The sequence below is a fragment of the Caretta caretta genome, chromosome 4 (assembly GCF_965140235.1).
Source record: "Caretta caretta isolate rCarCar2 chromosome 4, rCarCar1.hap1, whole genome shotgun sequence".
Classification (NCBI taxonomy): Eukaryota; Metazoa; Chordata; order Testudines; family Cheloniidae; genus Caretta; species Caretta caretta.
In genome coordinates this window covers 73775402-73801118 of record NC_134209.1, presented here as the reverse complement: position 1 = coordinate 73801118, position 25717 = coordinate 73775402, and the positions used below count along the sequence as shown (strand labels likewise).

The following is a 25717-nucleotide window of genomic DNA, read 5'->3' as shown; positions in this document are numbered from 1 at the left end:
AGTGCACATGCACCTACTGTGAGATCCAGAGCAACTATGACTTCTTGAAGAAGCACGGCTTCTGTAGGGTAAGCATCCATTCTTTTGTAGAAGACTTGAGTAAAGCCTATGTCGCAAAGACTTATGTAGAAGACTTGAGCAAAGCCTATATTTCCAAAAAACATGAAACTTTTTGGCTGTGATTTAGAAAAAAGTATTAAAGAGAAAAAATCTGGATGGTGAAGCAAAATAATCCATGTGCTTAATTACAAGGAGTCAAAAGAATTGTAGGAGAAAAGTGTGTGATTATACAGCAATAAGTTTTAAATTATAAGGCCTCAGTCTTGCAAACAGCATGGAAGTAACTCAATTCACGTGAATAGGTGCATTAAGGTTAATGAGACTACTCATGTAAAATAAGTAATGCACAAGTGTTTGATGGATAGGGTTTCAGAAAGTATTTAACAATTTCCTATTAATTGCATTATTACTGAGTCAGTTACTGTATCTTGTTTTTTTAAATGGGACATAGAGAGCTGGTTTTAATATCAGGAGATCACATCAGGCACCCCTCAACTGATTTCTCAAGTTTTGGTGTTTAGACAGCATGGAACTGACTGATGCAGTTAAACAGCCAATGCAACATTTCTTGTTAACTGATTGGGTAGTGTCAAGTCACTAAGCTTGCTTGCCACCCACTATGGGAAATACAATAAAGACAACTGTCCTCTGATGTCAGGGAAGATGAAGCCAGTTGCAAATTATGTGTGGTCCTCAGGCCCCTTGCAGGTTGTCAATGTGGGCTTATTTGGGGTACACTGGATGTCCTGGTAGTATATCACTGTAACCATGTAGAATAATCATATCTTACTTATATTTGCTTTGATGGCATTTTCTCATACAGCATGATCGGGCAGGGCTGCTGAGCATGGCAAATGCAGGACCCAATACAAATGGCTCTCAGTTCTTTATCACAACAGTGCCAACCCCTCACCTGGATGGGAAACATGTGGTGTTTGGCCAAGTGATCAAAGGAATGGGTGTTGCTAAAATACTAGAAAATGTTGACGTGAATGGAGAAAAACCTGCAAAGGTAAGATCAGGACATCTAGGAGGACACTTGTTCCATTATATGGTGCCTTCTGTGAGAACTGTTTTAGTATTCTGTGAGAATTAATTTTAGTTGTGTTTTTCAGTATGATTCAAAATTGGTTTGCTTTTGTTAGAGCAAAACTAGAAAAAGTTTTTCTGAGCTTTGTCTCGCAGAACATATAACATTTTCAGATTAGCTTTTGTCTTCCATTGTGAAAATGACTTCCAGGCTAAAAGTCACAGGATTGGTAAAGCCGTTTACTAATCCTAAATAAAATATTTAGATCAAAGAAAGTATTAAAAACTGGGAAAGAGGAAAAAAATATTTTGTAGTTAATTATTCTTGATACTCTACATGTGTAAAACTCCTACAAATGTTAACTAGTTATTACTAATCAATTTTCACACCGCCTTTGGAAATGAGGGAGGAATGTAATGTCTCTGCACATTGAAGGTATGAGAAACTGAAACCTGTATAAATGAAGTTGTGACTTGCCAAAGGTTGCAAAAGGAGTTAGTGTTAGAGCTGGGTCGAACTGGAGTTCTTGGTTCCCATCCTGTGCTTAGAGGACAGGTATGGGGGGTGTCTAGCACAGGTCTAACACAGGAGCAGGCAAACTTTTTGGCCTGAGGGCTGTATTGGGTTTCTGAAATTGTATGGCGGGCTGGTTAGGGGAGGCTGTGCCTCCCTAAACAGCCAGGCATGGCCCGGCCCCTTGGAACTCCTGCCCCATCCAACCCACCCTATTCTCTGACGGCCCCCTGGGGATCCCTGCCCCAAACTGCCCCCCACCGCCCCATCCAACCCCCCGCTCTCCGTCCTGACTGCTTTCCTGGGACCCCTGACCGCCCTGACCCTTATCCACAAGCTGGTCCCTGACCACCCCCTGAACTCCCCTCCTCTCTATCCAACTCCCGCCTGACCCCTTACCGCGCTGCCTGGAGCACCGATGGCTGCCGGCGTGGCTGCACCAGGACAGGCAGCCGTGCTGCACAGCACAGAGCACCGGTCAGGCTGCGGCTCTGCAGCCGCCCAGAGTATTGCGCCTGCGGTGCACTAAGCTGAGGCTGCGGGGAAGGGGGAACCATGGGGGAGGGGCTAGGGACTAGCCTCTCGGGCCAGGAGCTCAGGGGCCGGGAAGGACAGGCCCACGGGCCATAGTTTGCCCACTTCTGGTCTAACAGTATTGAGCAAACAGTTTAATTAGTACATTTAACATGGCTATGTTAGAAGATTAATGGCTCTTTGTCAAACATAAAATATGACCAAATCATAAAATATGACCAATTATTTTTCATCATCAATATCTCCTCCATAATATCTGAAAAATTACCCTTGTTGTTGGAAAGGAAAGCATGTATTTTGCTTCATTTTGCTTCATTTTGCTACCACGCTATAAAACCTAAAAACACACACGCTTTTCCTTTCATGTGTGGTAGCAAAGATGAGCAATTCAGTCATTCCTAGTGTAATGGCTTCTTGTGGTGTGATCCTGCTAGATTTTTACAAGCTAAGTGGTCTAAGCTTTGGTTGATGCTTCCAAGAAACAGAGAGCAGCAACAGGAAGCGGTAGTGAATCAATGTGTGTGTCACCCTTCCACATATGGCCTTGTCTTCTTCACTGCTATAATAGGTGGGTTTTTCTACCTCAGTATCTAACATGCATGAGCTATCCTGAGGTAAAAACACAGTGAAAATTAGGCAATTTAGTTTTACTATGGGGTAAATAGCCCTATACTCCCTCCAGTTGTTGAACTTGATGAGTTTACCTTGCAGTAAAGCTGAAAATGAAGTTTCATAAGGATAGTTAGAAGCAGCTGAAGTAGGCTTCTGAAATCTGTAGTTTGGGAGTGACAGGAAGACACTTTCACCGATCTTTTGGCAATACAAAAGAACTAAAGCTTTCCGATTAGTGAATAGCAACATTGCATATTGTACGCCTCCTGTTTTTTTACAGTTGTGCATTATTGCAGAATGTGGAGAGCTGAAGGAAGGCGATAACTGGGGGATCTCCCCAATGGATGGCTCTGGTGATACTCACCCAGATTTCCCTGAAGATTCAGATGTAGATTTAAAAGATGTAAGTCGTTTTTCTTTGAAGATAATTATTTTTCCTGTGCAATGATGACATTTACATAACCTAAGATATATGGTGGTGGTTGTCAGGTTCACCAGACTTGAGTTTATTTTTAAGAAGTCTGTTAGGGCAGGTTAGAGGTAATAATGAGGAATTTTGTGATACTTCTTTTAGCTGCTCTTGTTAATGCTAACTATGATTTATTTTTTCCAGTGCACGTAAGGCTAAAAACAAAACCTTCCACTTAGAAGGGTTTTTTTCTGTTCTTCCTTTACATCTGCTACTCAGTTCTTCATTGTGGTGCTGTAGTGACAAGTTTCCAGAGGCATAATTTATATAGGATTTCATAGTATTAATATCATACTCTGGAGATTATTTAAAGGTTTATTTAGTTCCTTTCCATAGTTAGAAAATCATCTCATTACCACATTTTTCACCCACAAAGCAATTTCTAGGCATGCCCTGTGTAGACAGACAACACTGCCATCGTATTTGGCAGGCAGTTAACTATCAGCCTTACTTTATGGATCTAGAAGTGGTTTGAGGGAAAGACAGAAGTGTGTTAGTAGTTGATTGTTAGTTGGAAGGCCGATGCAGATCAAGTATCTGTGCCTTGAACTGTGGGAAATAAAAGACAAAATACTCTCGGGAATGAGAAGTTCTTGGTTATATACCTACATCACTAACAAATCTCTGATTTTTTTATGGGTACAGCCAAAGCTTCTGTTTACCTGATCCTGGATTAAGGAGGAATGAATGTTCATTCATGTAACTGCATTTAGGGGGAAACAATTAGATTAGTGATCTCATGTTCTCTATTGCTGTTATGTTTTGTTCTCTTGAAGTCAGTCCCCCTGATCCTAGAGGATAGGTCCACTAATGGCTATTAGACAAGATGGTCTGGGACGCAATCCCATGCTCTGGGTGTCCCTAAAGCCCTAACTGCCAGAAGCTGGGACTAGCCGACAAGAGATGGATCACTCAATAATTGCCCTGTTCTGTTCATTCCCTCTGAAGCATCTGGCACTGGCCACTGATAGACGACAGACCAATGGTCTATCCGGACCAATATCCTGACCCAGAATGGCCATTCTTATGTTCTTATCCTCGTGTACAACTCAATGGGAGTTTCATACCATTGATCAAGGAGACTGTGTTGCTCATATAATAGAATATTATAACAGTTGTTTGAATATAGTTTAATTTCAAAATTTGTGTTGTTTGGTGCATTCTGGCAATCTTTGAAAGAGAATTGACTTGGGATCCTACTGTTAAATATTAAGCAGTCCAAAGACTTGTTGCAACTTGGTATAAATTACATAATTTAATACTTACATTATATAGGATTTTTTTCTCTTCTTCTCAATAGATTGACAAGATTGTTTCCATAGCAGAAGATATAAAGAATATAGGAAATACTTTCTTCAAAACACAGAACTGGGCAATGGCAACTAAAAAGTACACTAAAGGCTTAAGGTAAGAGTTCCTGCTGCAGAAACCAAGGTGAGGCATTCTAATTAAATGTCCCTAGATTTGAATATTGACAGGGGGTTTAACGGTTGGCATAAGAACATAAGAGCTTCCATACTGGGTCAGACCGTGGTATATCTTGTCACAGTGATCCCTACCAAAGCTTTGGTGGGAGTATACCAGAACAGGACAATTATGGAGCGATCTACCCCTGGCGTCTACTCCCGGCTTCTTGGTAGTCAGAGGTTTAGGGTTGTCCCGAGCATACAGTTGTATCCCTGATCGTTTTGGCTAATAGCCATTGATGGGCCTATCCTCCGTGAACGTATCCAGTTCTTTTTTTAATCCAGTTATGCTTTTAGGCATCACAACATCCCATGATAATGAGTTCCACAATTTAATCGTGCGTTGTGTGAAATGTAATTCCTCATTTTTATTAAAGCTGCAGCCTATTAATTTCATTGGGTGACACATATTTTTGTATTGTAAGAAAGGGTAAATAACACTTCCCGATTCATACTTTCCATGATTTAGTTGTCTCTCTTGTAAGGTGAACAGTCCTTATCTTTTTTGGTCTCCATACCCACTGTTTCATACCCTCCATAGCCGTTCCATACCCTTGATCATCTTTGTTGTTCTTCCCTGAACCTTGTCAGTTCCACTATTTTTTTTGTTTTGAGATGGGATGACCAGGACTGGACACAGCATTCATGGTGTGGGAGCATCATGCATTTATATGGTGGCATTGTGATATTTACTGTCTTATTTTCTATCCTTTCCCTATTACTTCTTAATATACTGTTAGCCTTTTTGACTGTGGCTGTGTATTGAGTGGAAGTTTTCAGAGAACTATCTAGAGTGACTCCAACATCTCTTTCTTCAGTGGTAACAGCTAATTTAGAACCCACTGTATATGAATAGTTGGGATTATTTTTTGCATTTATCAGAGTTGAATTTCATCTGCCATTTTGTTGCCCAGTCACCCAGTTTTGTGAGATCTCTCTAGCTCCTTGCACTCTACTTTGGACTTAACTATGTTGAATAATTTTGTATCATCCTTACACTTTTGCCACTTTGTTGTTCACTCCTCTTTTCCAGATCATTAATGAACATGTTGAACAGAACAGGTTCCGGTACAGATCCTTTGGGGAGCCCCACTGTTCACCTCTCCATTGTGAAAACTGACCACATATTCCTACCATTTGTTTCCTCTCTTTCAGCCAGTTACTGATCCATGAGAACATTGTCCCTCTTATCCCATGGCTTCTTAATTTCCTTAAGAGCCTTTGGTGCCGGACATTGTCAAAGGCTTTCTGAAAAGCAAGAACACTGTATTGACTGGATCAACCTTATCCATGCTTGTTGACTCCCTCTAAGAATTCTAATAGATTGAGGCATGATTTCCCTTTACAAAAGCCATGTTGACTCTTTCCCAACAAACCATGTTTGTGTGTCTGATAATTCTGTTCTTTACTATCGTTTCTACCAATTTATCTGCTACTGAATTTAGGCTCATCAACCTGTAATTACCGGGATTGCCTCTGCAGCCCTTTTTAAAAAGTGGTGTTACATGAGCTACTACCTTCCAGTCATCTGGTACAGAGGCTGATTTCAAGATAGTTGACATAGTATAGTTAGTAGTTCTGCATATTCATGTTTGAGTTCCTTCAGAACTCTTCAGGGAATACCATCTCTTCCAGGTGACTTATTCCTGTTTATCAGGTTGTTCTAAAACCTTTTTTATTGACACATCAATTTGGGGCAGAGCATTCAACTGCAGAATTAATTTCCTTCCCCATCTCCAGCATGCTGGGTTTTTTTAGTGTTTTGTATAGCATCCATTGCTGCAGTATTCAAACATTTCACAACTAAACTGGATCTGCTTAGCTAAGTCCCTAATGAATTTCAGTGATCTCTGCTCTCTTCTGTTCTTTGATTACAGGGAGCTCTGACTGAATTGAACATATGTGAAATCATGTTTTGTTTTGTTTTTTAAAAAGTAAATCTTGTGATGATGGAAACACTGTTCCAAAGAGGAAGGTCTTAGAAATAGATGAATGGTGGAGTAGTCAGATTTCTTCTGTAGGATTATTTTATTGCCAGGCTGATCTCCTTACGTCATCTGATTATGCTTCCACCTTGCCTTTGTCAACTGCATTATCCCAGAAGATCTCAACTATCTTTGTGGTTCGTGCATAGAGATGAAGTCACTGATGTAGTTGAGTCCTGACTTTGAAGTTCAAAAACCGAGCCTTGAACTGGCTATGACAAGCGTTGCAACTGCATGCAGTATCTTGAGGGGAAACATATTGTATTAGGCTCATGTATCACTGTGGGCCAGGGTTTGTATTTATGATTGCATTTTACTCCAAGAAGAAGGCTGCCACAGCTCTTCAGGAACTAAAACAGTGGGGGTCATTAAGGAGAATCACTCAAGTTGTAATCACCTCCAGAGAGGTACTACATCCTTTGGAGGTTTGCATATTTTGATTCAATCTGGGTTTCCAGTCTTGGAAGACAGGGCTTTTGGCATAAAAAGGCTGTGTTTAAACTGATGCATGGCCTTCTTTCTGATCCAGCAAACGGACAGGATCATCTGTCCAAGGGAGGCCCCACAACCCTTGCAGAAGGGTTGGAAGGACTTTGACTCGCTAAGGCCCCATAAGACTGATGGGTGACCTCCGGTAAGCTTTTAGCATGCACATAGGCATTTTCACTTTTTGTCTTCTCTGTAATGCTTTCACCTTAAGAATAAATGTGCTTGCTTCAAAAGAAACATGTGGTAACTTGTAACTGCTGGCAAATACAATGTGCAGAGCCAGTGGAGAGAAAGAAATAGCCTTTAGGTAGACTGGCTTGCTTGCCCTGTACTGTGATATCCCAGGGAGCTGTGCAGCCTTAAAACCCCAGTCAGAAGAGAGTGAAACAAGGGTTCCTGCCCAGGGACTGGTGGTGGCTGGAGACCTCAGACTTGGCTGGGAATTCCTGGAGTGGACTACGGAGCTGGGTGGGAGAGATGCAGGTGCAGTTTCTTCAAAACTATGACACTAGCATCACAAGGAAATGGGAATTATACCCCTCCTCTTTTCTCTCCACTAATTTTCTTATGGCAGTCTTGTTTGTTGGAGGTAAATGACTGCATTTTGCAAACTCTGCAGCTTATATTGTTTACCTGTACAGTTTCAAGTACAACGAGTTAAAATAATTCAGGTAGTGTAGCCAAATACTTGGAGAGGAGGAAGGGGCAATGTTGTGTAAAAGATGATTATTTAAAATTGTGGTGTGTGTTGTTTTTTTTTGTACAGCCAATTGTAGGAAGCATAAGTTCAGTTTAATTCTTTTATATAACCATATAATGGGCATGGATGTTTAGAAATAGTAAACTAAGGTGGATAAGAGTTCATGTGACTGGTAGTTCTTGCATATACTTTCAGCAAGATAGCAAAGGGCAGAAAAAAGTTAATGTTGCAAGTTACAGTATATACACTAATACATACAATTTGTAAATTTGTTTTGTGCAGGTATGTGGAAGCTTCTAAAGCCATAGTGGAGGAATCAAATACAGCAAAGTTTAATCCTACTGCCTTGATCTGCCTTTTAAATATTGCTGCTTGTAAACTGAAGGTGTCAGACTGGCAGGGAGCTATTGAAAGTTGTTGTGAGGTAAGCTAAATTTCATCTTTTGATTAGTAGAAAGTGATTTGGAAAATAAAGACAAGACTAAAAACCTTTTTTCAAAATCAGGTTTGGCGAGGCTCATTTTCCTATAATAAATTAAAGGAAGATAGGCAAGGCTTTAGTGCAAACCACTTTTAATATACAAATTAACTCATTTTTGGCAGGCTGTTTACTTGTTCAGAAAAAATAGTAGTGGAGTCACATCAGTAATATTTCAGAATACAAGTTATTATTTATTGGAGCTAAATGCAAGCTGTGCATTTTCTGGGAGCACTCTTACTTTGTATAGAACAATAGATTACATTATCTTTCAGAAACAAGGAACCTTTTTATAAGTGTGTAGCATTCAGCAAGCTTTACCCTCACTCTTTGAATCAGATTTCTAGTTTTATTTTACAGGTTAATTGTAATGAATGGATAACTTTGGCTAAATGGTAAAGGGAAGGCAGCAATTAGAAATGAAAAGGCAATATAACCAATTGAAAAAGGGGAAAATAGCAAACTGATGTAAACTGGAAGCGAAGTGCAGACATTAGACAAGAGAGAACGGAGGAATTCAAAGGCTAAGGCCAAATAGGAGTTAAGTTTTAGGAACAAAGGAACACCTAGCAACAGTTATAAGCCCATAACTATTTGGAGCTCAAATTGATTATGATGATGATGAAAAAAGGCAGAAGTGTTCAGTAACTGTTACATATATGGAGAAAAAAGCAGAATGATGTACTCCTCACATAAAGATGAGGTATTTTCCAGACCATTAATAATTGAGGGTGTTAGACAAATTTTAGTAGGTTATTTTTATTGGTCCAATAAAAGATATTTCCTCACCCACCTTTTCTCTAACATTACTGCAGATAAACACTTTGAAATCAGCAGGCCCAGATAACTTGCACTCAAGCTGAAAGAGTCAGCTGAGGCAATCTCTGGTCAGCTGATCACTTTTGATAAATCTTGGATTGCCAGGGAAATTCCAGAAGATTGGAAGAATGCCAATATTTAAAACAGGCAAACAGGATGAGCCAGGTAACTGTAAGCCAGCTTGTCTGACATCAGTCCTGCACAAAAGAATAGAAGAGCTGATAAAGGATTCAATTGATAATAAATTTAAAGGATAGAAGTAGAATTAATGCCAGTCAGTATGGTTTTCTTGTCAAACAAATCTGATTTCATGCTTTGAGATTACAAATTTGGTTGATAAATGTAACTACATAAATGTAATAAACTTTTGTAAGGCATTTGACTTAATACCACATGACATTCTGGTTTAAGAATTAGCAATTTAAAAATCAAAGCAAACATTAAACAGACTAAACTGTTGAGCTAACACATCTCAAAGTAGCTGTCAATAGGGAATCATCATCAAAGAAGGGAGTTTCTAGTGGGATTCCATATGGCTTGGTGCCAAGCCTGATGCTAGTCAATATTTCCATCAATGATCTGGAAGTTAATATAAAATTGTTGCTGATTAAAATTTGCAGATGAGACAGATTAGCAAAATGGTAAATGATGAGGACAGGGTAGTCCTACAGAGCAATTTGGATTGCTTGTAAGCTATCCCCATTAAAAATTTAATATTGCCAAATGAAAAACTATACATCAAGAAATAAAGAATGAGGGGCTGTATCCTGGAAAGAGACTCTGGAACAGATTTTAGGTGTTACAGGGAACAAACAATGCAGCACTGAGCTCCTGGTATGATGCAGTGGCAAAAAGAACTAATGTGATCCTTCGATGGTACAAACAGGAGCAGTCGGAGTAAAAAGGGGTTTTACTCTTGTATGTGGCATTGGTGAGAATGATACTGGAATATTTCACTCAGTTCTGCAGTCCACATTTTTAAAAAACACTGAAAAATTGGAGGGGGTGCAGAAAAGAGACACGAGAATGATTTGAGGATGTGAGTTTTGTTTATCAAAATGATTGAGAGGTGATTTGATTAGTGTACAAGTAGCTTGCGGGGGAGAAAATAATGAGTACTAAAGTGAGTACTTTAATCTAGCTGAGAAAAGCTGAAAGATTAAACCAGACAAATACAAATGAGAAATAAGGTCCAAATTATTAATAGAAGATGATTAACCATTAGAACAAACTACCAAGGGAATTGGTGGATTCTCCATCCTTTGATGTCTTAAAAATAAAAACTGTATACCTTTCTAGCCAATCAAGTAATTAGACTCACTGCAGGGGTAACTGGGTGGAATTTAGTGGCCTGAATTATTCAGGAGATCAGACTGGATGGTTTAATGGTCCCTTTTGTCATTAAATAATGGATTCATTGAGTATTTAAGTGGTTAGAAAATTTGCAGTAATCATACAAATCTATCCTTTATCCCACCATCCCTGAATCTGTTGGGGATAGAAGGAGAAGCTGCACCTGCTTATGGGCTCATTTCTGTAGACAGGGAATTAGCACTATTAATACTCAACAACATGCTAGATCAGAGGTAGGCAAACTGCAGGCTACATCTGGCCTGCAGGACGTCCTGCCCAGCCCTTGAGCTCCTGGCTGGGGAGCCTAGCCCCAGCCCCTGCCCTGCTGTCTCCCCTCCCCCGCAGCCTCACCTCATTGTGCTGCCAGTGCTCTGGCCCACTGCTCCTGCCAGGCAACGTGGCTGGCTCTGGCTGCTCTCAGCAGCATGGTAAGGGGGCGGGGGTTGGATAACGGGCAGGGGATCCTGGGGAGGCAGACAGGGAGCAGCTGGATGGAGTGGGGGGCACGGTCAGGGAGCAGGGGGGATTGGATAGGGGTCAGGGGTCCTGTCAAGGGGTGGGGGTGTGGATGGGGTTGGAGCAGTCAGGGGCCAGGCTGGTTGGGGAGGCACAGCCTCCCCTACCCAGCCGTCAATACAGTTTTGCAACCTCGATGTGGCCCTTGAGCCAAAAAGTTTGCCCACCCCCGTGCTAGATAAACCCTGGATAGTAATACTGCACTCTATTGATTGATTGTGCTTTCATTTAAAAGTTGATTTGTTTTCAGGCAGCTTACCCTTAAAATAGATGGGTTCATAGAATATCAGGGTTGGAAGGGACCTCAGGAGGTCATCTAGTCCAACCCCCTGCTCAAAGCAGGACCAATCCCCAATTAAATCATCCCAGCCAGGGCTTTGTCAAGCCTGACCTTAAAAACTTCGAAGGAAGGAGATTCCACCACCTCCCTAGGTAACGCATTCCAATGCTTCACCACCCTCCCAGTGAAAAAGTTTTTCCTAATATCCAACTTAAATCTCCCCCACTGCAACTTGAGACCATTACTCCTTGTTCTGTCATCTGCTACCACTGAGAACAGTCTAGATCCGTCCTCTTTGGAACCAACCCCCTTTCAGGTAGTTGAAAGCAGCTATCAAATCCCCCCTCATTCTTCTCTTCCGAAGACTAAACATCCCCAGTTCCCTCAGCCTCTCCTCATAAGTCATGTGTTCCAGTCCCCTAATCATTTTTGTTGCCCTCCACTGGACTCTTTCCAATTTTTCTGCATCCTTCTTGTAGTGTGGGGCCCAAATCTGGACACAGTACTCCAGATGAGGCCTCACCAGTGTCGAATAGAGGGGAACGATCACGTCCCTCAATCTGCTGGCAATGCCCCTACTTATACATCCCAAAATACCATTGCCCTTCTCGGCAACAAGGGCACACTGTTGACTCGTATCCAGCTTCTCATCCACTGTAACCCCTAGGTCCTTTTCTGCAGAACTGCTGCCGAGCCATTCGGTCCCTAGTCTGTAGCGGTGCACTGGATTCTTCCATCCTAAGTGCAGGATTCTGCACTTGTCCTTGTTGAACCTCATAAGATTTCTTTTGGCCCAATCCTCCAATTTGTCTAGGTCCCTCTGTATCCTATCCCTACCCTCCAGCGTATCTACCTCTCCTCCCAGTTTAGTGTCATCTGCAAACTTGCTGAGGGTGCAATCCACACCATCCTCCAGATCATTTATGAAGATATTGAACAAAACCGGCCCCAGGACTGACCCTTGGAGCACTCCACTTGATACTGGCTGCCAACTAAACATGCAGCCATTGATCACTACCCGTTGAGCCCAACAATCTAGCCAGCTTTCTATCCACCTTATAGTCCATTCATCCAGCCTGTACTTCTTTAACTTGCTGGCAAGAATACTGTAGGAGACAGTGTCAGAAGCTTTACTAAAGTCAAGGAACACCACGTCCACTGCTTTCCCTTCATCCACAAAACCAGTTATCTCATCATAGAAGGCAATTAGATTAGTCAGGCATGACTTGCCCTTGGTGAATCCAGGCTGACTGTTCCTGATCACTTTCCTCTCCTCTAAGTGCTTCAGAATTGATTCCTTGAGGACCTGCTCCATGATTTTTCCAGGGACTGAGGTGAGGCTGACTGGCCTGTAGTTCCCAGGATCCTCCTCCTTCCCTTTTTTAAAGATGGGCACTACATTAACCTTTTTCCAGTCGTCCGGGACTTCCCCTGATCGCCATGAGTTTTCAGAGATAATGGCCAGTGGCTCTGCAATCACATCCGCCAACTCCTTTAGCACTCTTGGATGCAACACATCCGGCCCCATGGACTTGTGCTCCTCCAACTTTTCTAAATAGTCCCGAACCACTTCTTTCTCCACAGAGGGCTGGTCACCTCCTCCCCATGCTATGCTGCCCAGTGCAATAGTCTGGGAGCTGTTGTTCATGAAGACAAAGACATGTAGCTTTTTCCACATCCTCTGTCACTAGGTTGCCTCCCTCATTCAGTAAGGGGCCCACACTTTCCTTGACTTTCTTCTTGTTGCTAACATACCTGAAGAAACCCTTCTTGTTACTCTTAACATCCCTTGCTAGCTGCAACTCCAGGTGTGATTTGGCCTTCCTGATTTCACTCCTTCATGCCCGAGCAATATTTTTATACTCATCCCTAGTCATTTGTCCAATCTTCCGCTTCTTTTTTGTATTTAAGATCAGCAAGGATTTCACTGTTAAGCCAAGCTGGTCGCCTGCCATATTTATTATTCTTTCTACACATCGGGATGGTTTGTCCCTGTAACCTCAATAAGGATTCTTTAAAATACAGCAAGCTCTCCTGGACTCCTTTCCCCCTCATGTTATTCTCCCAGGGGATCTTGCCCATTGGCTAATTGTGTGTGTTTTGGCACTCTTCATATTAGCGGAAGGCTTTAGAGCAGTGGTTCTCAGAGCCAGTCCACCGCTTGTTGAGGGAGAGCCCCTGGCGCGCCGGACTGGTTTGTTTACCAGCCGCATCCGCAGGTTCAGTTGATTGCTGCTCCAGGCCAATGGGGGCTGCAGGAAGGGTGGCCATCATGTCCCTTGGCCTGTGCTGCTTCCCACAGCCCCCATTGGCCTGGAACGGCATACCGTGGCTAGTGGGAGCCGCGATCGGCTGAACCTGCAGACGCAGCAGATAAACAAACCAGTCCAGCGCTCCAGGGCTTTCCCTCAACAAGCAGCGGACTAGCTTTGAGAACCACTGCTTTAGAGTACACTGATGAATACTAAACCACTTTTATTCATTTTGCAGGCACTTGCAATAGATCCAGCAAACACCAAAGCACTTTACAGACGGGCTCAAGGCTGGCAGGGAATAAGAGATTTTGATCAGGCACTGGTAACTATTTTTGTTGCTGTTGTTTTTTAAAGGATCAATAAAGCATCTACTTATTTTTTTGTATTTTTTATTGAAGGCTGATCTTAAGAAGGCTCAAGAGATAACACCTGAAGATAAAGGTAAACTGTCAAGCGAATTTTAGCAATGTGGCATATATTCTCTTTTAGGGCATGGCTACACTTGCAGTTGTAGAGCACTGGGAGTTAAACCAGCCTTCGGAGACCACAGCAGGGAAAACACTGCTGAGTGTTTGCACTCTCAGCTGGAAGCACACTGGCGTGGCCACATTAGTGGTTCTTGCAATGCCACAAAGAGCAGCGCATTGTCATCACTATCTCAGTGTGCAAGTGGCTGCCACACGCTTTTCAAATGTGGGGCATGAGGTGCAGTGTGTATGTGGAGGGAGAATGAGTGGGTTGGGGGTGGGAAATGACAGCATGCTGACATGCTCTCTTGTAAGTTCAGACAGCAGCTGACCTCCTCTCTCTCTCTCTCTCTCAAAGCAAGCAGCGTCTCTCAGTAATGGTTCCTTTGTCCTGGAGCAGATAAGTAGCCAGCTGTCAGAAAGCCAATCCCTCCCTGTTTGAAAGGGCATATCAGCGAGTTCAAAACAATGACAAGAGTGGCCACTTGATGTAAAGGGATTATGGGACATTTCCGGAGGTCAATCAGAGCACAGTAACATAACACCTCTTTCACACTGGTGCTGCAGTGCAGCATACATTATTCCACTTGCCGAGGTGGAGTACCAGCAGCGCTCTATGTGCCTTGCCTGTGAGCTAGCGCGCTGTAACTTGCAAGGGTAGCCACGCCCTAACAGGCTTTTACATAGTATTATGTTAGTTCTGCAAGAGATGAAGTAAGACTCAGAATTTTTCATTTTGTGAGGTCCCTACTTCCTAGACATTGACAAAATATGAGGACATAGAATTAGTGCTGAAGTAACTCTCTTTCACACAGAGAGTCTGCTGCTGATAGCTGTCAATCTTCCACTCGAAGTGTCTTCTACCTCTCTTGTTATAGAGGAAGAGGCATGCATCTCCTTGGGTCAGGGAGTTCTACTTCAGCAAGAATTAAGTGGGGTTTGTGCATCCTTTATCCTAAAAAATCTGAAGTTGCTTTCTGGTTTGATTCCATTCTCTGCTGCTTAACTGAATGTTACTCTTTGGATCAGGAATTCAGGCTCACTACTGTTTCCTACATCCATTTCTCTGAGCCTATTTATCCTATTTTGCAATTGAATGGAAAAAACAGTTGGGGAGGATTTTTCACTAGTACCCAGCTTGATAACTACTCCCTATGACTAGAATCCAGGCAGACACAGTTTAGCCTATGTAAAGCATAAAATAAAAATGGGTGATTGATATAGTGCTGTGGGACAACTGTAGGAGGTGGAAAGCCATGTTGTGTTTTTTTTTTAAACAGCTATCCAAACTGAAGCACTCAAGGTGAAACAGAAGATAAAGGCCCAAAAGGAAAAGGAAAAAGCAGCTTATGCTAAAATGTTTGCTTAAGTGAAGGTTTTTTCCTGTTAAAGTTTAGGCACTGAATGACTGACCCATACACTATTGTACGCACTCCTACTATATGAGACAAGACACTGTAGAGGCAAGTGTTACTTCTGTTATCTGTCCTATACCGCACTCAATTGATTATTTCCAATGTTTACTATTTAAACTGGAGTTTCATACTAAAAGTAAAAATTTTGGTTTTCAATTGTTTTTATAGCTAAAGTGACTCTCAGAAAACAATAAGACACATACTTAACCATATTAGTTATTCTTAAAAGTTTACCAGATCATCAGTTTTAACACCCAGGAAGCAAGTTGAAGTACAGTATTCTCCCATTAGTTCCTTCACTAGAGCAGCAAGTCAGCATGTATACATCAGTACCACTATAAGTAGTTCTGTCTAAGACAAACAGTTTGTAAACACTATTCATAAACTCAGTTGTTCACTCAAAACCACGTTTTATGGCAAACTAGCTTTATTAAAAGTTTCTTCCTTTGAAACAGGAAGCTTGCTAAATATTTGCCTGTCTACTTAATGTAACCTTTGAAAGCAGTGATACAGTATTCCCTTGCTTGACTCATTTTCCCTAATGCAACTGAAAATTAACCAAAATTGCATTGATAGAACATGGTAGGAAGGAGCAGAAAACATGAATTCACCATATTTTTACAGCTGTGGTTCAGGGTGTTTCCACTGAACTTTGGCAAGAGATCTAACATCAAGTTGTAAGTCACAGAAAACAGCACTTGGGAAAGCTGCACCACCGTCTTTGATCCAGTAAAAAGGCATCTTCTTTCATAACTAAGGCTAAGATCTGTCTGACTGCCTTGACTGTGCATTCACTATTTAACATAGTGGTTAATGAAATTTCTTACCACATAGTGGTATGAAATTCAGCTGGCTCAGTAACCTCACCCAATTAACGTTCACTCAGTAATAGGCTTAGTTACACCATAGCATATATTTGTGTGAGGTTATGACGTGTCCAGGAAGTACACTGGATAGTTTTGATCAAATTTACATTCCATTATAAGCTGGCCCTCCTCCCCCTTCAGGTACTACCCAGTTAATATTCTGGCTTGGGTCTTTAATATCACATGTTTTGCAGTGGACACAATTCTGAGCATTTATCTGCAACCGTAACCCTTCTCCTGTTTCCAGGGGAACATATTCATAAACACCTGCAAAAGATGAGAATGATGTGTCACTGCAGTGGACAGATGAGTAAACAATTGAATGCTAAGACCTAGATTTAAAAGATTCTATTACAAACTCTTGCACTCTTCAATAACCATTACCTTACAAATGCTCTGACTACCATCTGGTAACTTCATTATGTAGTTCAGTTGTCTCTTGTACACTTGTATTGACAATTGCTTTGTCAAGAAATGCATTTTCCCCAAAAAATTAGTTCAGGAAGGACCTTGGGTCCAGTGTACTCCAGAAGGCCACCCCCCACAACTCTTCCCTTAGGCAGCGGAACCAGTGGAGTGTCTCCAGAGCATATGCAGGGCAGGGACAGGCTCCAGCTGCTGCTTCTGGACTGTTGATGCTGCCTGGTGCACAGAGGAAGGGGCCAGTGAACACACAGAAAACAGCCTGGATATGCCCTAGCAGCATGTGGAGTGAGTTTTGGGTAGAGAGTCAGCAGCTTGGTAACTATCACAGCCCAGTCATGGGGAGTGTATAGCTAGCTGGGGGAGTGGGCAGGGGAGAAGCCAACCATGCTGCTGGAGAGGGACAAGCAGGGATATGGGTGGGTCCCCAAGAAAGACAAAATGCAGTTGGTAGTTATCTTAAACGGTTTGGGAACCACTGCCTAAAGGAACTAAAAGGCCTACTAGGCCAGGTCATTTCCCCTTCTGAAACATTTCAGTAAAAATATGTAAGTACCTTTCCCTTCACTTTGCAAAGCTGTTAGTTTATTCAACCATTGTTCATTTTAATTACCTACCTGCAGGACAGAATCTCTGTTCTGGCCCATCGTATATAGCTAAATTTTTGTTCACAGGGACACTGTCATCCTTCAGAGTCAAATGAGGAGGCTGGTCATGTTCATGATTTGTCCCACTTAGAGCCACAGAGGACAGGAGATCAAAACTGATTTTTCCATCAGGCTTTGGATATTCAATAGGAGTACAATCTTTGGCTGGCTTTAGTTGATCAGAGTCTGGCCCTAAAGTAATTTTGAATGAAACATTAAGTTTCCTAGTGTGCAAATATTTAGTTGAAATTAATGTACCGTTATCCAAATCAAAAACTGTAATTTACAGTAAGGCAACTGGAGCTGAGACTCCCATTACCTTTACAAAATGTTCTGTAGAATTCTTAGCCACAAATGGTCATGTTAGCTGTGTCTCAACAGAAAGATTATCTCCAGTAGTGTGGTGCCCCCAATCCCTCTATTGAACTACAGCAGGTCACTGATTCCATAGGACACACAAAACCACCACCTACAGACACTTACTTTCTACATCCTCCCTTTTAACATGACTTGAGTACTGACCCAATCCAACCTTGCTTAATGCGAAACCACAAGAGACCATAAGACAGATACAAAACATACATGTGTATTTTCTCAAAGAAAATTACCTGGATGTTTTAATGTCCATGGTTCCATTCCTCTCAGTATCCAATAAAATATACCAGTATAAATCATTCCTCCATAGACACCCAGTACTCCATGGCAGGAAGGTCGGATATTCCTAACAGAATAGAGCTCTTTCCACACCCAGGATTTCTTCAAGTTTTCTTCATATTCAGGCACATCAAGTCCTAGTGGTAACATACATTATTTGTTAAATGCTTATAGCGTGATTTCAGGGAAGATTAGGTCCTTGAAATAAGAATTTGTTGCAAGTTGAGAAGTGGTTATTAGCAATGGATTAAATCATTTTCAAAGCACAAAGATCAGGGTTTTTTTTAAAACTAGATTTAGACCCATTTATAATATAGTGAACCTAAATTCCTTTATTACCACGGAAGAAAATGAGAGCTTGTAATGAAAGCCAACTGTACACTTAAATGCTTAAAATGGGGATTCTTTTCGGAAATACAGTTCTAACTTTCTCAGACACTTTTTCCAGGAGTTTCTAGTATATTTGTACGTAAAATTATCAAAGCAGGTATGCTTAAATTCAGTTTTCAAATATTTATAAAATGAAGTGGTGCTACAGGTTCTTGTGTTCAGGAATGGGACCCCTTAAGTCCTTAAAACTTCTCTTGCCTGGTGATAGGAGAAAAGGGACTTTGGAATGGAAAGCAAGAATACACGAGACTATAGTGCTTCACCATGATGTTTGGATGGCAGATTTCTGTAGAGGCCTGTGATTTACAGGAGGTCAGACTAAATGATCTAATGGTTCTTTCTGGCTTTGAGCACAACTCTATGAATACTCTGAGAAATGTTAAACTTCCAGACAGAGGCAGTTTATCAAAATCATTTTGCCTTTGAAAATGCAAAATGACTGAACAAATGACAATGAAGACACAAATGACAATGAGGATGCCAGTGCTGTAAGTTCACTTTAGACTCTGCTAAGCTGTAAGCTAACTAGAGTAACCCACCTATTATCCGACCACCAAGCTTCAAAAGATTATATATACAAAACTTACAGCTATGCAACCATGAGCACTGTGATTTGAAAACTCCATCCTCAATGCAAGAAGTCTAATATTTTATTGTACTATGCTAAATGTAATTTCACTATAGCAGACCATCTTTTAAGTAAGGCCTGGAGAAGACAACTTATTAAAGCAAAACTCCATGAGGAGACATTTCCCCCAATTAGTAATTTTATATGGGAATGGATTCTGAAATACAGGAAATAGAATTTACAGAACCATCTATACTAAAAGAGCCATTAATATACTGTGCAGTGTTCTGCCATAGGTTAGGGTGTCTGTTAAACAATTTATTACATGCATGGGAAAGCAGTTCTGTACCCACATTAGGAAACACTATTTTCCTGTCCACACTGACAGGAGGTCTACTATAAAACAGATTCCCATGACCATGGAAGAAAACAGTGCACTAAAATACTGGACTTGTTAGTGTAGATCGGGGTGGGCAAACTTTTTGGCCGGAGGGCCACATTGGGGTTGCAAAACTGTATGGAGAGCCAGGTAGGGAAGGCTGTCTCCCCCCAAACAGCCTGGCCCCTGCCCCCTGGAACCCCACCCCCTATCCACACACCCCTGCTCCTCATCCCCTGACTGCCCCCCGGGGCCCCCTGCCCCTTATCCAACCCCACCATGCCACTCAGAGCAGCAGGAGTGCTGGCAGCGCAGCACACTGAGGCTGCAGGGGAGGAGGGACAGCAGGGGAGGAGCTCAGGGGCTGATCAGGATGTGGCATGCAGGCCATAGTTTGCCCACCTCTGGTGTAGATAGTCCCTAAATATCTTTTTTTGCCTGCTGTATTAAGGAAAAGCTGGAGAGTTCAGTTGGTAAAGATGCAGCAATAGTTTCTCACACTACATCTGTACTTACCACGTAATACATTTTTAAAATGAATAAGAACTTGTAGTTGTGGGGAAGCAGCTGTCATTAAAAAGTATACTTCGCTTAAACAATGTACAATTTTCTCTTAAACCAACTTAGAAGAGGTGGTTTATTTGGCTTTCAAATAGTTCCTTCAACTGAACACATAAGCCAGTTACAAGTTTAAATACGATCTTACCTATTGTCTTCGATTGGAGGTTCTCATTAGTTAGTTGGTTGAAAACAGCTTCTGAAGCCAACATGCCACTTTTCATTGCAGTGTGTGTACCTTTGATTTTAGGAACATTCATGAAACCAGGACTGCAACCAATTAATACTCCACCAGGGAAAGTGAGTTTGGGTATAGACTGTAGAGAAAAATTCAGTGAGATTAAGATTTTTTTTTTTTTTAAAATGAGCATGTATGATGGAAAACAAATCTGGCATGAGACCAGGTCCTGAGCAAATAAGAGATATCAAGGCCAGTATTGCAGAATGTCATGGGTTTTGTTTAATCAAATGGAAGCTCAAGAAAACAAATGTGATCTCATTACACTATTCCTCTCAAAATGATTGCTCTACTGAATAGATTATGATAAGGTCACTCAACAGGTGCCTCCTCTTCCCCGCCACAGATCTTCTGCTCCCGCGTTTAAAATGACAATGCCTATGTAGCCTGAAAGCTTGTCTATTTCACCAACAGAAGTTGGTCCAATAAAAGGTATTACCTCACCCACCTACTCTCTGCTTTAATAAGTCAAGCTTCCGTCCTCTCATTGTAACTGTATCAGTCTAGCTCCCTGTTTAGTTCTCAAGTCTGCATCCTCTTTCTTAGTTGACAGATTGACTTTCCAGGCATTACTGAGTTTGGCACAAAGTCTCAGTTCCTTTAAGGAAAAAAAGTTGTGCAGAGACCAATAATGGAATGGTTTCTGGGCACATCTTTCCCTCTCCCTTTCTTTTGAGAAGTATAATATAATCAAGTAGTGAGGGTCACTTCTGAGAAGTTTGCCTGTGGAAAAGTAAACCTCTAAAGCCACATCCCTAAAATAACTAAATGATTCACATGTCAGTCACATGGAGCAAAAACATCAAGAAATTCCAATAAGTATATATAACCACATTTGGATTATCTTTGAAGATTTTTTTTCTTGCTAAGTTGGAATGCTTACAGGAGGATAGTTACTAAAATTTGAAGATGCGTTACAGCATTCCTTCCTCTTTACAGGACAGTGTTTGTTTTGTGTGCTGGTTACTCCCCTCAAGCTGCGAACTTGAGATTGCCTTCACAGTGAAGGCAACTGGGTTTGGGGGTCAGACAGGGTAATAGCAGTTTTTAAATCTTCAACTGGACATTTTCTCAGGTGATGTCCCTAAACACAGTTACACAGCTAAATACGGATTTCATGGGATTAAATGCACTCGTTACATCCTCTATGTTCATGAATACCACTAGTACTGTATTATAACTAATTCTGCTTGGCATAGTACCAGGGACAATAAAAGTGGTTTCCTGGCTGACTCTTTTTATTAAATATATTTTTCCCGTTCCATCTGTCTTTTCCAAAATTTTGCAAATTCCCATATCTTCCTGCATCAGTGCAAACACTCTCTTTAGAGAGAACGTAACGGTTAAGCCACTTTAATATAAATTATCACTAGATCTCCATTCATGTTTTGTGAATTCCACAAGACTCTCAAGCAGATAGTGCTCTGGCGCTATCAGGAGAACCCCAGGAGTACTCACAGTAGTGTTAGAGATATGGCAATTTCCCTCCAATATTTTTGGGAGACCTTACTGTATTAAGTCTATGTATCACTGCAGGCCAGGAATTGTGAATATTTCCATGGCACTCATTGCCATGGGATACTGTGAAGGCCATAAGTATAACTAGGTCCAAAAAAGAATTAGATAATTTCATGGAAACTAGGTCCATCAGTGGGTATTAGCCAAGATGGTCAGAGATACAACCCCATGCTCTAGGTGTCCATAATCCTCTAACTGCCAGAAGCTAGGACTTAACAGGTGATCACCAGAAATTACCCTGTTCTGTTCATTGCCTCTGAAGCTACTGGCACTGGCCACAGTCAGACACAGGATACAGGGATAGGTGGTCCATTGGTCTGACCAAGTATGGCCACTCTTATGCTCTTACGACTAGGATAAGAAGCCTGAGCAGTGGAGACTGGGACTGGGTAGGCAAGGCTAATAGCATTGGGATAAGGAGCCAGAATGGGGAAAAGATAGGACTGAGCTATAGAGAGGTTGGGTTGGAGGGTGTAGACAGAGTATCTGTGCCCACTATTAAATGCTCCCTTTCAGAGTATGAAGGAAATTGGGTTTTTTCAGTGCGTTTTTTAAAAATTTAGGAAGTTACACACAAGCTACATAAACACAACATTTTTAAGGTTGCAAAGTCAAGCACTCAAAAGTTAGGAAATTCCAGAAATCAAGGTTGCTTGCTTGTGTGACCTTAATTTGCCCTCCTTGCATGTATACATTACGATAAAGTCTTCAACGGCATGATCACATCCTTTGTTTCCCATGGAACCCTTGCCTCATTCAGTGCACAAGATGGACCTGCTCTGGGAATGAATCAGGGTTGTGTAGTAAAGGAGGTTGTTGTCTGTGAGACCCTCTGCCTCATTTGGTGCAAAAGGTGGAAAGTGTGTAGTGAACGAGGCAGTGGGTTGTAGGAAGAGAAAGGACAGTCTCACGATTAAGGCAGTTGAATGCTGTCCTGAGAAAACTGGATTCTATCCCTGCTTCTGTCATATGTTCCTAAGTGATATTGGACAAGTCACTAAAACCAAGCTTTTCAAATTGCATGTTCCTCAAAGACAGAAGAATATGGCCTTAAGTTTATCTATAGTATACAAATTTGGAACTGCCGAGGGTAATTTTGTACATATATCCTTCTATATGTATGAGGCAATATCTTCACCAAAAAGAGAGAAAAACTAAGAGCTATAATTCTACTCAAATATAAACATAATTCTGTACTCCATGTGCTAACTGGTCAAAGACTTCTACTATAGATATCGTCAAGGCACCATATATGTTCGTATGATTGCTCCAGACAATTACCATTCTTGTTCCTATGGACATTTATTTCCTACTGATCAATGCAACATTTTTAAAGCCAGCAAACACACCTTTAAATGGCACATGCCTTGAAGAGTGGAGTAGTTAAAAATTAATGATCAACTAGCAAGTTTTAACATACAGAAAAGTAAACTCCATTTAATGTAGATATAACACAAATTACATACAATAAACCAGGGGTCGGCAACCTTTCAGAAGTGGTATGCCAAGACTTCATTTATTCTCTCTAATTTAAGGTTTTGCGTGCCAGTAATCCATTTTAACGTTTTTAGAAGGTCTCTTTCTATCAGTCTTTAATATATAACTAAACTAGTGTTGTATGTAAAGTAAATAAGGGTTTTAAAATGTTTAAGAAGCTTCATTTAAAAGTACATTAAAATGCAGAGCGCCCCCCCCCCTGGACCGGTGGCCAGGACCCGGGCAGTGTGAGTGCCACTGAAAATCAGCTCGCATGCCACCTTTGGCATGCGTGCCACAAGTTGCCTACCCCTGCAATAAACCAAGTTACACATTATTCAGAACAGAGGAGAGATGTGTACAAAAGCAGGATATTCAGCTGAACTCATGGTGACCACTGGAGAATGTCTATAGCAAATGCCTTATTCTCTCACATAAATCGGTATAGCCCAGGGCAAAGAGGCACATCTGGCCACTTCCTCCTAGCAAAAATACAGTAATGACTATTCAACTCTCTCTCTTTACTCCTGTACATATTTTGCTGTAACACAGACACAAGACATATAGGACATGCTAATTAATTTAGTAGATAGCGTGGCATTTTCTCAAGGCCTGACAATATTCATAGGAGTTGATCAATTCATTTTAGAAAGGCGAATGAGACTTCCTGGTGCTAAAAGGCATTGCTTTCTGTCCAGAAATTCCTTTTGTCCTTATCCAATCTTTTATTTCAATGGTCACTTGACGACAGACCAATTGAAGACATTTTAGTTTAGATATTACAAGTATAACTAGTTCTTGTTACTAGGGCCACAGGGAATTCAGGATAAATAGTTTAGTAGTGTTACAAAAGAAAATGCCCACACCCAAACAAAAACCCCAAACACACCCTTACCTGGAAACCACCTTCATTCAAGGCTCTAGCACCATAGCCAATCCTTTTTCCACCCTCAAAAGTGGGCTCCACACTGGGATGATGCTTCCATCTCTGGAACTCTTTAAATGGGCTCAAATAGGGATTTTGATAATCTAAACCAACCTTTAAAACAAAACATAAAACATGCCATGAATATTAAAATGTGAACATTTCAACAAAAGTTATTTTATACTCCTACTTTAAAGTGCCATATCAGCATTAAAACATGGTATGTTAGGTCCACTTTCATGTTACACCAACTTCATTATATTCAAGATGCAAGAAGCAGCCAAACTATATTCATGGCCTACGTCAGACCCATTAACACTATGCTCAGAACCAAGTCAGAGGACTTCGCTACAAGGTTGTCCCAAAAGTATCTAACCAAGTTGTAACCAGCTCCCATAACTAAGCCAAAGTCCATCCCACTGGAAATAAAATAATCATAATGAAACTGCATTTTTAAACAGTTTGCCTGAACAGTGTGGTTGAAACATAAAACTTCTTAAAAGTCATATCAAAACAATGCTCTGATCACTAGGTATTGCCCAGAGGCTTCTCCTTCGACTCTGGGTAAATAAGTAGTTAGTTTCAGCCACTCATTGATAAATTTTTCAAGCACTACTTTTACATGGCTTAAAGTTGAGTCAATTAACATTTCCAAATGAGTGAAGCATCCATATAAAGCACCAAGGGAACAATGATACAAAGACAGAATGAATGGATTAAGCTAAACTGCACAAAGTCACTCTTCGTATGAAATACGAGTGGCTACATTGGGTGCTAGTGTGCAGTTGCTATTCTGTGCTTTTTCCTGATGTACACAAGACCTTAATACATTGATAAGTGAACTGTTCCCATCGCACCCCCAATTACCATTAACGGAATCTGTCTGTGCCTCCCCTCCATTACTGCACAGCCAAGGTCATCTTAGCAGTGGAGCTTGGAGAGGAACTGGGGCGAGAGAAGGAGTTGGTCTGAGAGAAGAGAAGGAATAAGGGCAGAGTTGGGCTGAGGGCAAAACGGGACTGGAGACGGAAAAGAAAAGGGGCTGAAAGAGGAGGGGTGGAGCAAGTCTGGAAGCATGGCGTTCCCTCCCCATCCCAAGTGGAGCCTGTCCTGGGCCCTGCCGCACGTCCCGTGCCCCAAATGTTCCTCCACACTCCTTAAAGGTGTGGCGTGCTCCACAGTTTGGGGACCACTGCCTTAATGCAAAGGCCTTGTTGCAATAGTCTGGTCTGGAGGTTATGAAGGTATAGAAGATAGAGGCAAACAAAGGGAAAATGGGATTTGGGGGGAAAGTTGTTTATACTACTTAAACAGGAGGGAATACATTTATCCATGATCAGCATGGTAGTACAAGAACCAAGTATTAACAAGATTCTGAAAAAGCTGATACGGTTTGCAAGGATAATTGAGTACCTGAATGCTAACACACGCAACTGGTCATGCAAACTCATTTACAATTTTACTTGACACCCATCTTGCTCTTATAGGTGATGCAAGCAGCGATATTTGTAGTTATGGTTGCCTAGTACTTCCCATTATAGAAGACCCCATCTGGGCTGAAATTTCCAATGCTGGGTGCCTGCCTTAGGTTGAATTTCTTTGGGAAAATTTTCATATAAATGGTTTAGCATTTC

General features: G+C 41.4%; 2 protein-coding genes across 8 annotated transcripts in view; one reads left to right on the top strand and one right to left on the bottom strand.

The window, feature by feature from the left end:
- The window catches only part of PPID (peptidylprolyl isomerase D), a 49286-nt gene that overhangs the window by 8310 nt on the left and 15259 nt on the right, over window positions 1-25717 (top strand). Inside the window, exons 4-10 of one of the 6 annotated variants that reach the window (XM_048847531.2) lie at window positions 884-1072; window positions 3030-3152; window positions 4519-4625; window positions 8141-8282; window positions 13795-13881; window positions 13958-14000; window positions 15307-15597. In XM_048847531.2, coding sequence (XP_048703488.1) covers window positions 884-1072; window positions 3030-3152; window positions 4519-4625; window positions 8141-8282; window positions 13795-13881; window positions 13958-14000; window positions 15307-15395 — 780 coding nt within the window. In that variant the 3' untranslated portion in view covers window positions 15396-15597. Of the gene's footprint in view, window positions 1-883; window positions 1073-3029; window positions 3153-4518; window positions 4626-8140; window positions 8283-13794; window positions 13882-13957; window positions 14001-14384; window positions 15598-25717 lie in introns of those variants that run through there. The other 5 variants (XM_048847532.2, XM_048847533.2, XM_048847534.2 and 2 more) reach the window with 5 other exon arrangements.
- ETFDH (electron transfer flavoprotein dehydrogenase) overlaps window positions 15847-25717 on the bottom strand; it is a 29928-nt gene continuing 20057 nt past the window's right edge. For both annotated transcript variants that reach the window (XM_048847530.2, XM_048847529.2), the window contains 5 exons: window positions 24054-24197; window positions 20075-20243; window positions 17986-18168; window positions 17348-17569; window positions 15847-16574 (listed from right to left, as the gene is read on the bottom strand). In XM_048847530.2, the coding sequence (XP_048703487.1) occupies window positions 16411-16574; window positions 17348-17569; window positions 17986-18168; window positions 20075-20243; window positions 24054-24197 (882 nt within the window). In that variant the 3' untranslated portion in view covers window positions 15847-16410. The remainder of the gene's footprint in view (window positions 16575-17347; window positions 17570-17985; window positions 18169-20074; window positions 20244-24053; window positions 24198-25717) is intronic.